General features: G+C 35.4%; 1 protein-coding gene across 3 annotated transcripts; it reads left to right on the forward strand.

The window, feature by feature from the left end:
• The first annotated feature begins 9396 nt into the window (after positions 1–9396).
• LOC112286078 (protein S40-5) lies at positions 9397–12707 on the forward strand. 3 transcript variants are annotated; one of them, XM_024527625.3, is made up of 3 exons: positions 9397–9944; positions 10351–10594; positions 11282–12707. In XM_024527625.3, the coding sequence occupies exon 3, from the start codon at positions 11305–11307 to the stop codon at positions 12016–12018; it is 714 nt and encodes a 237-aa protein (XP_024383393.1). In that variant the 5' UTR covers positions 9397–9944; positions 10351–10594; positions 11282–11304; the 3' UTR covers positions 12019–12707. The 3 variants fall into 3 exon arrangements, with proteins under 3 accessions (XP_024383393.1, XP_024383391.1, XP_090108641.1); XM_024527623.3 differs by having other exon boundaries at positions 9779–9944; positions 10351–10622; XM_090252515.1 differs by lacking the exon at positions 9397–9944 and adding an exon at positions 10719–10896 and having other exon boundaries at positions 9945–10594.
• The last annotated feature ends 834 nt before the right edge of the window (positions 12708–13541 follow it).

The raw sequence follows: 13541 nt of genomic DNA on the forward strand, positions 1-13541 counted from the left end.
CTTCAATCCTAAAGCTATCCAACTCCAGGATCGCAAGTTAGATTTGTTGGTACGCTTCCTTCAAGTTCAGCATTATTATAGTTTTCATCTTTTTTTGAATGACAAGATCTAATATTGGATAATCTAGAAGCTTTTTTGGCGGAGTTTCAATCCATGTATGGAGACCATGATGCAATTCTTGTTGCAACCAATAAGATCCGTATTTTGCAACAAGACAATCGATCAATAATGTTAAATGCTTCACAATTTCGACAACTTGTAACTGATATCAAGTGGAATGATGCTGCACTTATTAGCCAATTTTTCTACGGATTATAATATAAGGTAAAAAAATTAATGCTCAACTTACATGATCTTCAAACATTGAGTCAAACAATTGACTTTGTTGTGAAATGCGACAATTATCTTTTTGAATTCTGATCTGAGAATCGTACAAGTGGACCTCAACGTTACTATAATTCAATGGCAATACCAACATCTCTTCAACACATACATTCGGAAGTAGAAGATATGTAAATTGATGCAGTATGTTTCAAACCTCTTATTGAGTAAGAAAAGACTTATCGTTGTCAAGAAGGATTGTGCTTATATTGTGGAGAACCTAAGTACACTGCTCAACATTGCCCAAAGAAGCAACACAACCATAAAATGAGGAGTACAATGATCAAAGAAGATAGCATGTTGAAAAACAAATTTATCCAGCTACAATAGGGACCATGCGGCTCGAACCTTATACAACACCTAGCGAAGGTCCTATCCTCTCTTCACAACCCTGTCCATGTTTTATAATAAATATTATTTTAGGACCTAAACATCACAAAGCCTCTGCCGTGTTAGATTTAGGAGCCTTAGCATGTTTCTTAGATGAAGAATTTGCTAAAAGATATATCATATTTTTAATGAAGAAAATTAAATCAATTCATGTAGAAGTCATAGATGGTCGTCCGTTGTCTTCAGGAGATGTTACTCATGAAACCCTTCCTATAGAAATAACAACTAATGGTCATAGTAGCTTTGTAATATTTAATATCATTAGATCTCCTTCTAATCCAGTTATTTTAGGTTTATCATGGCTAGAAAAATATAATCCTAAAATAGATTGTACTTCTCATAGTCTTGACTTTTTTGAAAGTATAACTAAGAGCATAGTTAATCAAGTAGAAAGTCATAAGTCTAATATAATTAAACTTATATTTATTGGTACAAGAGCTTTCTTGCATGCTGCAAAGGAAGGATCACCTTGTATCATTTATGCCACACTTGTTTTTACTAGTAGAAAGATTCAAGTGGCATTCCAAGCCAATATCAAGATTTTCAAGATATATTTGAGAAGAAAAATGTGGATACTCTTTCAGAACATCGTTCCTATGACTGCTCAATTGACCTTCAAGAAGGAGCATAACCGCCATTTAGACCAATCTATAATTTATCTCAAAATGAGTTGGCTGAACTCAAGGAGTATATTGAAGAAAATTTGGCCAAGAACTTCATACACCATTCCAAATCTCCAGTAGGAGCCCCAATTTTATTTCTGAAGAAAAAAGACAGATCATTGCAGATGTGTGTCGATTATTGAGGACTCAACAAAATCACTATCAAAAACAAGTATCCACTACCTTTGATATCTAGACTCCTTGATCATTTGAATCAAGCTAAGATCTATATAAAAATAGATCTACAAGGAGCATACAATCTGGTACAAATCAAAAAAAGAGATGAATGGAAGACTACGTTTCAAACAAGGTATGGACATTTCAAATATAACGTCATGCCTTTTGGACTTACAAATGCACCAGCAACATTCCAACATCTAATGAATGATGTCTTTTGGGAGTTTTTAGATGATTTTGTTGTCTGTTACCTAGACAACATCTTAATCTATTCTAACAACATAGAAGAACATGAACTTCATGTTCGTCATGTATTACAAAAACTAAGTGATGCGTGATTCTATGCCAAGATAGAAAAGTGTGTATTTTATACTACTCAAGTCATTTTCTTAGAATACATCATTTCAAATGATGGACTTATGATGGATCCTAAGAAAGTTCAAACTATTATTGATTAGAAGATTCCCAAAATGGTAAGAGATGTCTAATATTTTTTGGGATTTGTCAATTACTATTGAATCTTCATTAAAGAATTCTTTCAAATTGCAGCTCCACTTACACATTTGACTTGTAAAGACAAACTTCAATGGAATCAAGAAGGAGAAGTAGTATTTGAAGCTTTGAAGACAGTCTTTGTTTTTGCACCAATCTTGTATTGCGTCGATTTTTTTAAGCCATTTTTTTATGGAAACAGACGCATTAGACTTTGCTTTGGGTGTTGTATTGTCACAAATGGGAACAAATGATAAACTTCATCCAATAGCTTTTCATTCCAAAAATTTTTCAGCAATCGAAATCAACTACGAGATCCATGACAAATAACCTCTTGCAATTGTGGATTCATTTCAAGAATGGCGTTGTTATCTAAAAAGTGCTTTTAGTTTAGTCACAATGTATACAGATCACAAGAATTTTGAATATTTTATGTCAAAACATATTTTGAATTGTTGCCAAGCCCATTGGAGTATGACTTTGTGAAGATTCGAATTCAAGATCACTTATCGACCAAGAAAATAACAAGGTTTGTTAGATGTACTCTCTATACAATCTTACCTTGCACTAAAAGAAGGAGATGTTGCTTTTGATCAACAACGGATAATTCTCTTGAAGCCAAAGCATCTTCATCTTCGAGAAATGAAATCAACACTAATTGTTGATTCAACTTTCATTAAGCAAGTTCAGCCAAGTGTGTCTTCTGATCCTCTTATTTGTGATATTAAGGGAAATCCTTCAAAGTCTCATGATACTTCCAAGTTTGAATTCAAGAAGAATCTACTATATTTTGAGGGATGCCTATATGTTCTAGAAGATGAAGCTTGATTATGTGTTTTTCAAGCTCATCATGACTTTCCAGCAATAGGACATTTTGGATACAATAAAACTTTGGAACTAATATCCAAGGACTTTTGGTGGCCTTAAATGTGAAAAAAAATCAAAGATTTTGTACAATCTTGTGATATTTGCTCGAGGTCAAAATCTCCTCAACATTGACTTTACGGACTTCTATAGCCATTACCTATTCCAAAACAACCATGGTCTTATGTTTCTATGGATTTCATCATGGATCTTCTAATCTCAGGTTCTTATGACTCTATATTCGTGATAGTAGATCATTTTACGAAGATGGCACATTTTGTATTATGTATAAAATCTATCACAGATGAAGAAATAGCTAAGCTTTTTTTTGATAATATCTATCGCTATCATAGATTACCCAAGGATATTATATCAAATAGGAGAACTCAATTTGTATCAAGATTTTAGTAGATTTTTTTTAAGATTCTAAAAATGGATATAAAACTGTCTTTGGCATTCCATCTTTGAACTGATGGACAAACAAAGCGTGTTAATCAAGTTTTGGAGCAGTATTTAAGATGTATCATTAACTACCAACAAGATGATTGGACAACTCTTTTGCCATTGGTAGAGTTTGCTTACAATAACATAGTATATTCTTCTATAAAACAAACACCTTTCTTTACCAATTATGGTTATCATTCATGACTTGATACTTTTGACTTTTCAAAGGTTGATAATCATGTTGCAAAAGATTTAGCAATTCATTTATCAGAGCTACATGCAACGATGAAGGCACAGTTAAAAGAAGCTCAAGAATAACAAAAGATCAATGCGGATGTCTATCAAAAAGAACAATAGCCATTCTACATAGGTGATAAGGTATGGTTACTTTGTCGCAATATCAAGACCACTCGTCCTCGTGACAAGTTGGACTATCAAAGACTTGGACCATTTTCTATTTCTACACAAATCAATCTAGTTGCATATCATTTACACTTATCAGAGTCAATGAAAATCCATCTAGTATTCCACGTGTCTCTTCTTGAATCATATAAGACAGTGGACATACCAAGAAGAAGACAAGCTCCACCTCCTCCTATAGAAGTGGACAACAATGAAGAGTTTGAAGTGAAAGAAGTCTTAGATTCAAGGCAGCACCAAAATAAATTGGAATATCTTGTCCATTGACACGGTGTCATATTACGTGTTGTTTTGCTCAGGAATGCATCAGGCACTAAGCTGTAGAAGGTGAGATTATGTTTTACAAGTAGCCAAGAAACCCTAATAAGTTTCACCCATGCAAGAAGAATATAATCTGAATTTCAATTCAAAAGTGCTTAAAACACTCTTCTTAGTAGTCTTAACCATACATAAATCCCAATTACCTTGTTACTTTCATATCTAAGCAATTTAGATTTTTCTTCTAAACCCCAATCCTAACCAGTGAGCTTTAACAAGTTGTAACTTCCAATCTGACCATCCACTTGATGTGGAATTTTTTGTGAAATTTTCAATGCAAGTCTTCTAAATGCTCAAGGATTTTTAGCCCAATCCAACTTACATATTGTGAGAAAACCTCTAAAAATTGCACCAATGTCACTCAGCTGCCAACTTAAAAAGTAATGTAGAAATACCAGCAATGATTTCTTCCTTTTCAACCGTTAACTTTGTTTCAAAATTAGTGTGTAGCTTGATCTTCAAGTTGTCCAGCACCATGCCAATTTTCATCTTAATCCGACTAGTAGATCTTCAGATATCATAGAAATCCTACCTAACCTCAAACTGCCACCTTCTGAAACCCTCTTGAGCTAAAAACTAGATATCTCTAAATCGCGCCGTTAGATTATCACAAAACTTTGTATACCTTTAGCACACCCAATAATCCAAACAATATTAAATTTTCAACCGTAGATGTCTCATCAATTGCATGAACTAGCCAAAATTGCTAGCACAAATTATATTATGTAAAATCCAAATCACTGATACAAATACTGACTTTGAACAACAATTGCTTAGTCCTCCAGAATCCTATTAAAACAATGCTTATTTTTCTAGAAAGAACTTCAAGCTAAATTTCAAATCCTAACTTTCGATCTTTGAATGAAATCCTATTTTGCCCTAGGCCGTTGTTTTAATAGCCAAAGGTCTGATTTCGACCCTGTCTCATAAACGGTCGACTCTCGGGTATCAATCTCTCCTATCCTAAGGATTTTTTTAGCCCAATCCTACTCTCAACTTAACCCAAGTACCAACTATACTAATTATTTACCTCTTCTAACATGTTTTCATCAATTTATGGTCTTTCTAATGTAGTAGAAGAGTCTCTACAACCTAGAAGGTAAAATTACTAACTAACCTTCAACCTATTAATTATTAAGATAAGAAAATAACCTAAGAGGCTTTTATAAAAGCCATGTTTAGATACCTCAAATTATAATTAAACTAAGATAATTAGATATTAATTAGAAATCTAATTTTGATTATAATTTCACTATATAGTCGTATTATATTATGATAGCGGATATGATATTAGTGAATATACATGGGAGCCAGTAAAGAATCTTGCAAATGCAACAAAGGCGGTGGAGGCTTTTCATCGATGACATCCATGAAAATCAAGATGAAAACCTTCCTTATAAAAGAAACAAGATCTAAGCAAGATAACATTCTATTTTCAATCCTTGTTTGTAGCTTCTTTGTAGTTGTGATGCTGAAGAGTTGGGGAAGTAATAACCAACGGATTCGACTCAAGAGCCTTTGTTTGCTGACCTGTCGGACGAGACATTAAAATTGTGACAACCTTTAAGACGATGCAATTGAGATGAAGATCTTCAAGAACGACATATTCTTCCTTGAATAGATGGCGAGATACAACACGTTTGATATTACAATCTTAGAAGGGACTCCTGATGTTTGGTGATTTTACTAGAAGTAGGAACAACTCCTGACGGTGTTCCAAATGATTTATTCAAAGGAAGTTATGAAGGCCTCAACAACAATCAAATAAGTAAGTGGTCTTCCCATCTTAGTATAGGACACTACCAATGGTTGAGAGGCCCAATCAATCATCTTTGAAGAAAGCAAAGATCAGAATATGTAGCAAATATAATTCGTCGCATCATAGATTTCCTCAACATATATAATGACTACTCCTCGTGTAACTCGTCTTTAAAAGGGAGAGGGGGTAATGTCATGGACATACGCATATAAGCCAGTAATTACATGTATAAATAGGTAGAAGTAAGTAAACATATATAAAAGTAAGTTAATTCTATAATATTTATTATAAAAGTTTTCTAGAAGCTTCATAGATGGTGGTTTGACTTTATAGGTGTTTTTAATTGACTTTTTGGATTATAAACGTGGTCAACAAGTTGGCCATGTGCCACATATATTGTTAGCTTGAAGACAAAGCTAACTATGTGGCCCACACGTACAAAAACTTGCCTTATAAGTCAAGGCATGTGTCCTACAAAGTCAACACATATTGGAGGTCCTATAGAACATCGCCGCGTAGCCCCTAGTAAGGTAATATATATAGAGACAAGAAAGAAGCCTTCTTCACTCTTATCAACTCCTTTGTTGCTTCCAGTCTAGTTTCAAGGGTCTCTAATTTTCTTGGCTTTTGGCAATAGCCATTCCAATTTCTTTCTTAATATACATATCAAGTTATTTCTATTTTGTCATCTTTTTTTGAGAGAAGTCTCGCTTGTTTATTTTTTTTTATCATGTTTTTTTCTTTGACACAATCTGGTTTAGTTTTGTTTTAAATATCAACAAAAAAAAGATAATAATATAAGAAATAGTGTAAAGAACTCCAAACTAGTATTCAATCTCCTTTCTGTAAAATTTTAGAAAAAAAAAAAAAAAAAAAAAAAAAAACCATTTGATTCTAAAACATCCATGCTAACCTTCTTTTAATATCTTTCTTGAACTACTATAAAATTGGATATCTATCCTAAAAGATAATATCTTCAAACTTGAAAATTTATTTAAGCCAAAAACCTCTTATTTTAAATTCCATTCAAATTTATAAATATATTAGAATTAGATTTTTTCTCTCCTACTTGTGAAATTAAATACCCTTCAAATAACTTTAATGCACTTAAATTAAGTGCAACACAACAACACAAGCTATTAACATGTGGTTAATTTATTGACCAAGTTTCTAACCTATCAATCAACTATAAAACACATGTAAAGTCAAAGTAGTATCTATGAAGCTTTTAAGAAGATTTTCTAGAGAATATTGTGAAATAAATCTACTTTACGTACTTCTACTTAATCATATAGGTAAATATCAAAGTAAATATGTATGTCCATAGCAAATTATTTTTATAATATTGTGGTATTATTTAATTGTAGTAATTAGTATATTAAAGTTTTCCAAAATTCAAACATAGGTATTTTTTGTATTATAAAATATTCAAATTATATAACATTGATTTTTTTATCTTTTACTTTTAATCAAATAGTTTTAGAAGTCATAATTGTCTTACAAAGTTGCACAAATATTTAATTTAAATTATACAAGTTTCTAAATAATTTTCTTTTTATTAATTATTAATCTTTATAGCATATTTTATTGTTTCATTTAAAACTTAAAGTTTATATAAACTTAATGATATAAAATATCTTATTTATTAAAAATATAGATGTTTTAATGGGTACTATAAAGCTAAGATAACTAATTATTATTATTTACTTAGAAAAAAAATCTATTTAAAATTTATATAAGTTAAAAATTATGAAATATAGATGTTTAAATCATGCTATTGGATTAGATGAAATTTCTTAGAAATTATGTACAACATAAGATTGTAAAAAATCAAAAATTAAAAATATTAAATATATCACAAAATTTCAAAAATAAATAAAAATAAAAAAATAAATCCACTTCATTTTCAGCATGATTGCCATTTATAATTTAACTTTGTAAAATAACTTAGGTCGTTAAAATATTTTATTAATGTGTACTATGAGGTACATTTGAATATTCAATCTTTATAATAAATTTGAATTAAAATTTTAAACTAAAATAATAATAGAGTATTTTAATAAATAAATTAAATAAATTAAATATTAGTACAAATAAATTCTATAACTCGTATAAATATTCTCTTTAGTGCTTTATAATTTAAACTTTAAATTTTATTTTATTCTATTTTATTTTATTAAACAATTATTAGTATTCTAATAAAATAATGTAGTTTTATCCCTGAAGATGCTTAATTTGCATTGAAAATATCATTTTTATATTGTGCAGCTTGCAAATGTTTGAAAGAATAAATTAAATGCATATAATGTAGAAATGCAATATTTGCTAACAACTACTTATTATCACTGAATGTTTAAAAAATATATATATAATTTTTTTTAAAGAATGCTCCTCTATTATAAGCAAAATATACACACATATATATATATATAGTTTGAACACATACTATTTGTTCCATGTTGTTACAGGGTGATAACTATTAGCCCACAATTCTTTATGAAATACTAGTATCTTTGAAAAAAAAATTATTGTTTTTTTACGAGTTAGAAATGATACCACATGAGTACTATGTATGATTCCTCAAATTCAATGTATAACAATAGATGTTCTTTTAGTTAATGAAGGCTATTTCACCAATTTTTTTCTTAATACAAAGTAACGTGAAGTTAACTTGATTTTTTAAACATTCTGACCCATCCTTATAGCACAACCAAAAGTCCCAACAAATGCATACATTACTTTTTTTGTAAATTTTATTTTTTAGGAAATATACAAAAACTTTGGTTGATGTTTGAATCCAATGAGTTTTTTACATTTAAGAGTTTAAAAAGTATTAAAAAAATATAACCGAAAATTCCAGGAAAAAAGATTGAAGCTGAAGTGGTGGGAACAGGGGTGTGGAACCGAATCGGATGGCGATGGATGGATGCATAACAGAGTACAAGCCACCCATTCATCCAATGTGCCTCATCCCCCCACTCCCACCAGCCGCCCCATCAGGTTTCACACACGGAACACACATGGTTTCCATTCACACCGCGTCAAAAGAGGGTCCCCGTTCACACTGCGCAAGAGACGGAGCAGAGAGAGCTGGTGCGAAGACTTTGGCGTCTGCGGCGAAGACTTCCTCCGACCTTGTGACGAGGATCTGGTGCAGAGCAAGTCTGTCTCGCGGGAGCGATTGTGAAATGAGAAGAGACAGAAATGGTAGATGAAGAAGAAGCAGAAGAAGCAGAAGTAGTAGTTGGTAAAGATGGAGAGGAAGACGAAGAAGGGGGAGAATAGGGAAGGAGACGGAGGGGAAGTTTTTAGAAAGGACTTTGAGGGAGCGCACGTTGCCTCCAGTTGTAGGCTCATGCCAAGATTCATTGCCGTCATCGAAGGAGATGCAATCCCGATTTTGTCTGACGCTCGAGGCGTGGACTGAACCTCAGTTCTGCTTGTCATAGAGGTATTATTTTTAAAAAAAAACAAAACAAAACAAAAGACACACTGCTTGTGGTCTTAAGGAGGAGGGGAAACGTAGATTAGAGAGGAGGAGAAGCGAAGAGAAAGAGGGAGGATAGATAAAAAAAAATCCGTCAAGTGGAGCGCCCAGGTCCCACCAAGAGCAACGGAGCCCCACCAGTTCCACTGTGGGGTGTGAGAGCGAGATCGAGAGAGAGCGACAGAGGAAGCTGGAACTAACTAGCGTCGGGAGTGTCCCGCCGCTTCGTGGGTTTGTCCGCGGCACGGCTTCAAGGGGGAAGGTGTGTCTGTCATTAGGCCGTCACGAGACTTGTCCTCGTCGTGAAAAGATGCTCTGTGCGGCGACGGAGCCGTGAGCACGCACTATTCCATTCGCGGGTGGTGGTAGAGGGCAGAGCGCGTCAACGGCAGCGTCAGCGGTAGGCCTGGGCAGTGTGGAAGACTCGTGCCCAGCCTTGGCTGTTGTGCTCCGACCGGCAATTGCGCACTTCGACCTCGAGCACCAATTGATCGTTGCGGACATTGTCGTTGTAATTTGGTGCTGGGCGGGCTCCTCCCAGGGACTGGAGGCAAGTAATTTTCGTCGCGCAGGGCGTGATGTGTTTGTCTTGGGAGTTGGGTTGCCTGATTTTCGGGTGCTTTAGACCGGGATGCATGAGGGTGTTATTTCTCTTGTTGGCAACAGCCATGTAGCGTGTGGAATCAGTGTCGCCTCCGAGAAGGAAGGATTTTCTTCTTTCTCTTGGTGGATTTGCTCTCTTCTTTTTTTTTCTTTTTTTTTTTTCTTTTTTTTTTCTTCTTCTTCTTCTTCTTCTTCTTCTTCTTCTCCCCCCGCTTTCATTCTCCTTCTTTTCCCATTTACTTGGCAGTTGGGGTTGAGTGGTTAGCATGTAGCGTGTAGGAATTTGGTCGCTGCGAGAAGCTAGTCTTTTAGCTCTTTGAAAAGGTGAGGCTCATGCCATGTGGTTGTCTCAGGGGATACGCCAGTAAAGTTGATGAAGTTGGCACGTTGGAGGTTTGATAAAGTGGAACAGAGTGGAGCAGAGCGCAGAGTTACAGTAGATGCTGTTGTTGGTGTGCATCTCTTGCATGGCTCATGTTAAGCTTGTCGAGGTGTAGTAGCAGCAAGCCTAAGGACTGGATCATTCGGTCGAGGTTGCCAGCACGCAGATTCGTCGTGGAACTGCGGAAGTTAACAGAGACTGACAGGAGCAGACCTGTAAGGCTTCTTCGGGCTTACCCGCATGGTTTGTTTTGGCGATTTTTCCGTATCTTAAAAATCAAAAAATATAAGAAACAAGTCAAATCAGTACTCTCCTTGCCGTGGTTTGTGCATGATTTAGGTTTTGGTCTGTCGAGGGAAGCGTTTGCCATCTTCGTTCATATGGGATTTTAACATTTCCTGGGGTTGAAGTGACTTGGAGGCCGACTTAGAAGCTAATCCCCATGTGACATACATCGTGGATATTTGCGATCGTCCTCCGATGTTCTCATCAGGGTTGTGAGTTAGAATTCCGGATTGTAAGTGGATGTTTGTGTGGAGTTGAGTAGGTCGCTGTTCACACTTGCCTCTCACAAATTAGTAAAGTCTGCAGCATTTTGAACAAGCTGCTGTAGTTTACTGACTTACATCATGCGGTGAAAATGTTCACACTTGCAAATTTTGGGTTATGGGAGTGCTCTCTATGGAACGGGTCAGTGCGTTTGTGGTATACTGATCCTTTTCTGATTCACAGAATAGGGTTTCATATTATTTTTCAAGTTTAATAAGCAACCTTGTGAATGTTTCATTCTATTTACGAAAACCCGGCGCAGGTTATACTTACCTGTTTCTGGTCGGTATTGTAAGATTTGAGGTTTTGAAATGGACCCTTAAAACCTCTGTTCTTATCTTATAAATGTTCAGGTGACCTGCGTGTGGCTCTCGCAATGCCGAGATCCGGTTTCCAAGAAGGGGGTGCTAGCAAAGCAGATAAGTTGCTGGGGTACTCCTCCTCTGGGTATTCCTCCACACACGACGTAGATGATGTGAGCGAATTAAATGAAGAAGATGTTTGGGATTTAGGAGCTGACGGGTCACCCGATAATATCCCTACGCATGACGGTATCTCTAGTAGTAGAGCAGATAGCTCTGACACGTATCGATTTTTGAACACGGGAAGGAGGTGGATGGGGGTTGAGCACGAACCAGGTTTGTCTGCAGCTTTCGCTGACCACAGTAGCAGAGGATATGGTCGTTCCCCACACAAGTTGGTGGGGAGTTATGTCAACTACACCGCCCAAAGTTCCAGTCGTGAAGCCAGAGGGATTGCAACTCCATTGAGAATGATCACTCCTATCCCACAAATTCGGGAGAGTAGTCCAAGGCAAATGATGCATCAATCGGCGCCAGTGAATGTCCCCGACTGGTCGAAAATTCTGGGAGCCGAGAAAAAGCACAGGTGGGCTGATGATGACGTGGATAGTGACAAGGAAGACGAGCAGGAAGAGAGGCTTCCTCCTCACTTACACATCCAACGAGAATACGCTCAAAGCCAGCAGACAACCTTCTCTGTCTGTGAAGGTGCAGGGCGGACTTTGAAAGGAAGGGACTTGAGTAGAGTGCGTAATGCAGTGCTCAGACAAACTGGCTTCCTTGATTGAGAATGATCCTGGGCTCTTGATTTCCAAGGACCATGAAGGCAGAGTCTGCTGGCTCTCTTGCAGATGGAGGTAACAACTCGTAGTCAATTTTCAGTAGCCAAGTCAAGTGAGTTGCCGTAACCAGCTCAATGTTGGAGGAAAGTGTTTCTGCCCTTTTTTGTGTATTCACATATATTGCACCTCTGGACCAAGGTTTTGGAAAAGCTTCGCCCATTCACCAGGTTGGATAGGGTGACCTCCCAGTTTTTATCAGGAGCTGATATTTACATCGACATCCTAGATGTGCTAGATTTACGTGACACATCCATTGGCACTGACAGACTGAATCTGCATTAGTGGTGCTATCAACACGGAGCATTTTCCTCATCACCATCTTATGTTACTTGGAGGCTCGGAGTTTTGCCTGGGTGAGTCACAGGTCCTCAACAGTAGGAAACCTATTAGTATTTTCCTGCGCCCAGTGGTTCAGATTTTTGAGACTTTGTCCTTCAGACTCTCGAAATGGAGAGACTGAAACTCAGATCAGATCAAATTTTGGCTTTGGCTTGTGAAGGAAATTCAGATCAAGTAGTACACGTACAGGTAGCAGGGATTTCATGAGGAATGGACTAATGCAGATGTTTGCATTATACACTTTTGAAATGTATTTGGGAATCTTGTTGTATTGAGGATGATGCATTGTTGTCCTACATTCTTGATTTGTGGAAGAAAATGGTCCACTGGAAGCAGAGGAAACTGTTCTGTTAGAGTTTTTCACTGCGAGCGGTGGAAGGTTTTTACTACACTGACCAGTGCTTTACTACGTCTGGCACCGCTTGCAAAAGCAAAATTATTTTTTCTCATGATCTGTGATGCTTCTCTAATAGATTTTTGGATGCACTTATTCCATTACTTGAATAAATTTAATAAATATAAATACAAACGTATATGTATGTGTTAGATTTGCTATTGAAAAAATATTTTTAAATAATGTTGAATAATGACAATGGAATGTGCAAATAATTCTTACTTGTGTTTGATTAATGATTTTTTTTTAGAATTATGATTATATCTACTATTCAAACTTAAATGATAAAATCAAAGAATAAACAATAATTGAACTAGGAAGAGTGTTTAATTGAATGCAATGACAACAGTAGTTTTCAATACAGCTTAAATATTATTCGTCATCGTGTTTGTAAAATTTGAAAGTGGTGGTTGTTTTCAGTATTAGTTTTCACACTGTCTATTATTCATTCATAGGTTAAATGAAGTAAATTCTTGTCAGTTTGACTTAAGAAGATTTAAATTCTTTTAGCCAGTTTATTTTGAATTTTTAATGTCATTAAACCATGATTTGCACCATAAACATTTATAAACAAGTCTTACTTTTAATGATTGGATCTTTTCAAAAATTGTACCTGGGCAATAAATTTGCGTGTTTGTCCCATTAATTTTTGGTGTTCTTTTAATGTCAAGAAAATGCATGGCTATTGGGAAAAGACAAGCCAAGTAAGAGATCCATGTAGCTGAATGTATATTTT

Source organism: Physcomitrium patens, chromosome 8, assembly GCF_059467195.1.
Source record: "Physcomitrium patens ecotype Gransden chromosome 8, ASM5946719v1, whole genome shotgun sequence".
NCBI classification, from domain to species: domain Eukaryota; kingdom Viridiplantae; phylum Streptophyta; class Bryopsida; order Funariales; family Funariaceae; genus Physcomitrium; species Physcomitrium patens.

Coding starts and splice junctions, on each gene's coding strand:
- LOC112286078 (XM_024527623.3), top strand. CDS start 10,472: ATGTTAAGCTTGTCGAGGTGTAGTAGCAGCAAGCCTAAGGACTGGATC. Junction 10,623..11,281: donor TCTTCGGGCTTACCCGCATG/GTTTGTTTTGGC, acceptor ATAAATGTTCAG/GTGACCTGCGTGTGGCTCTC.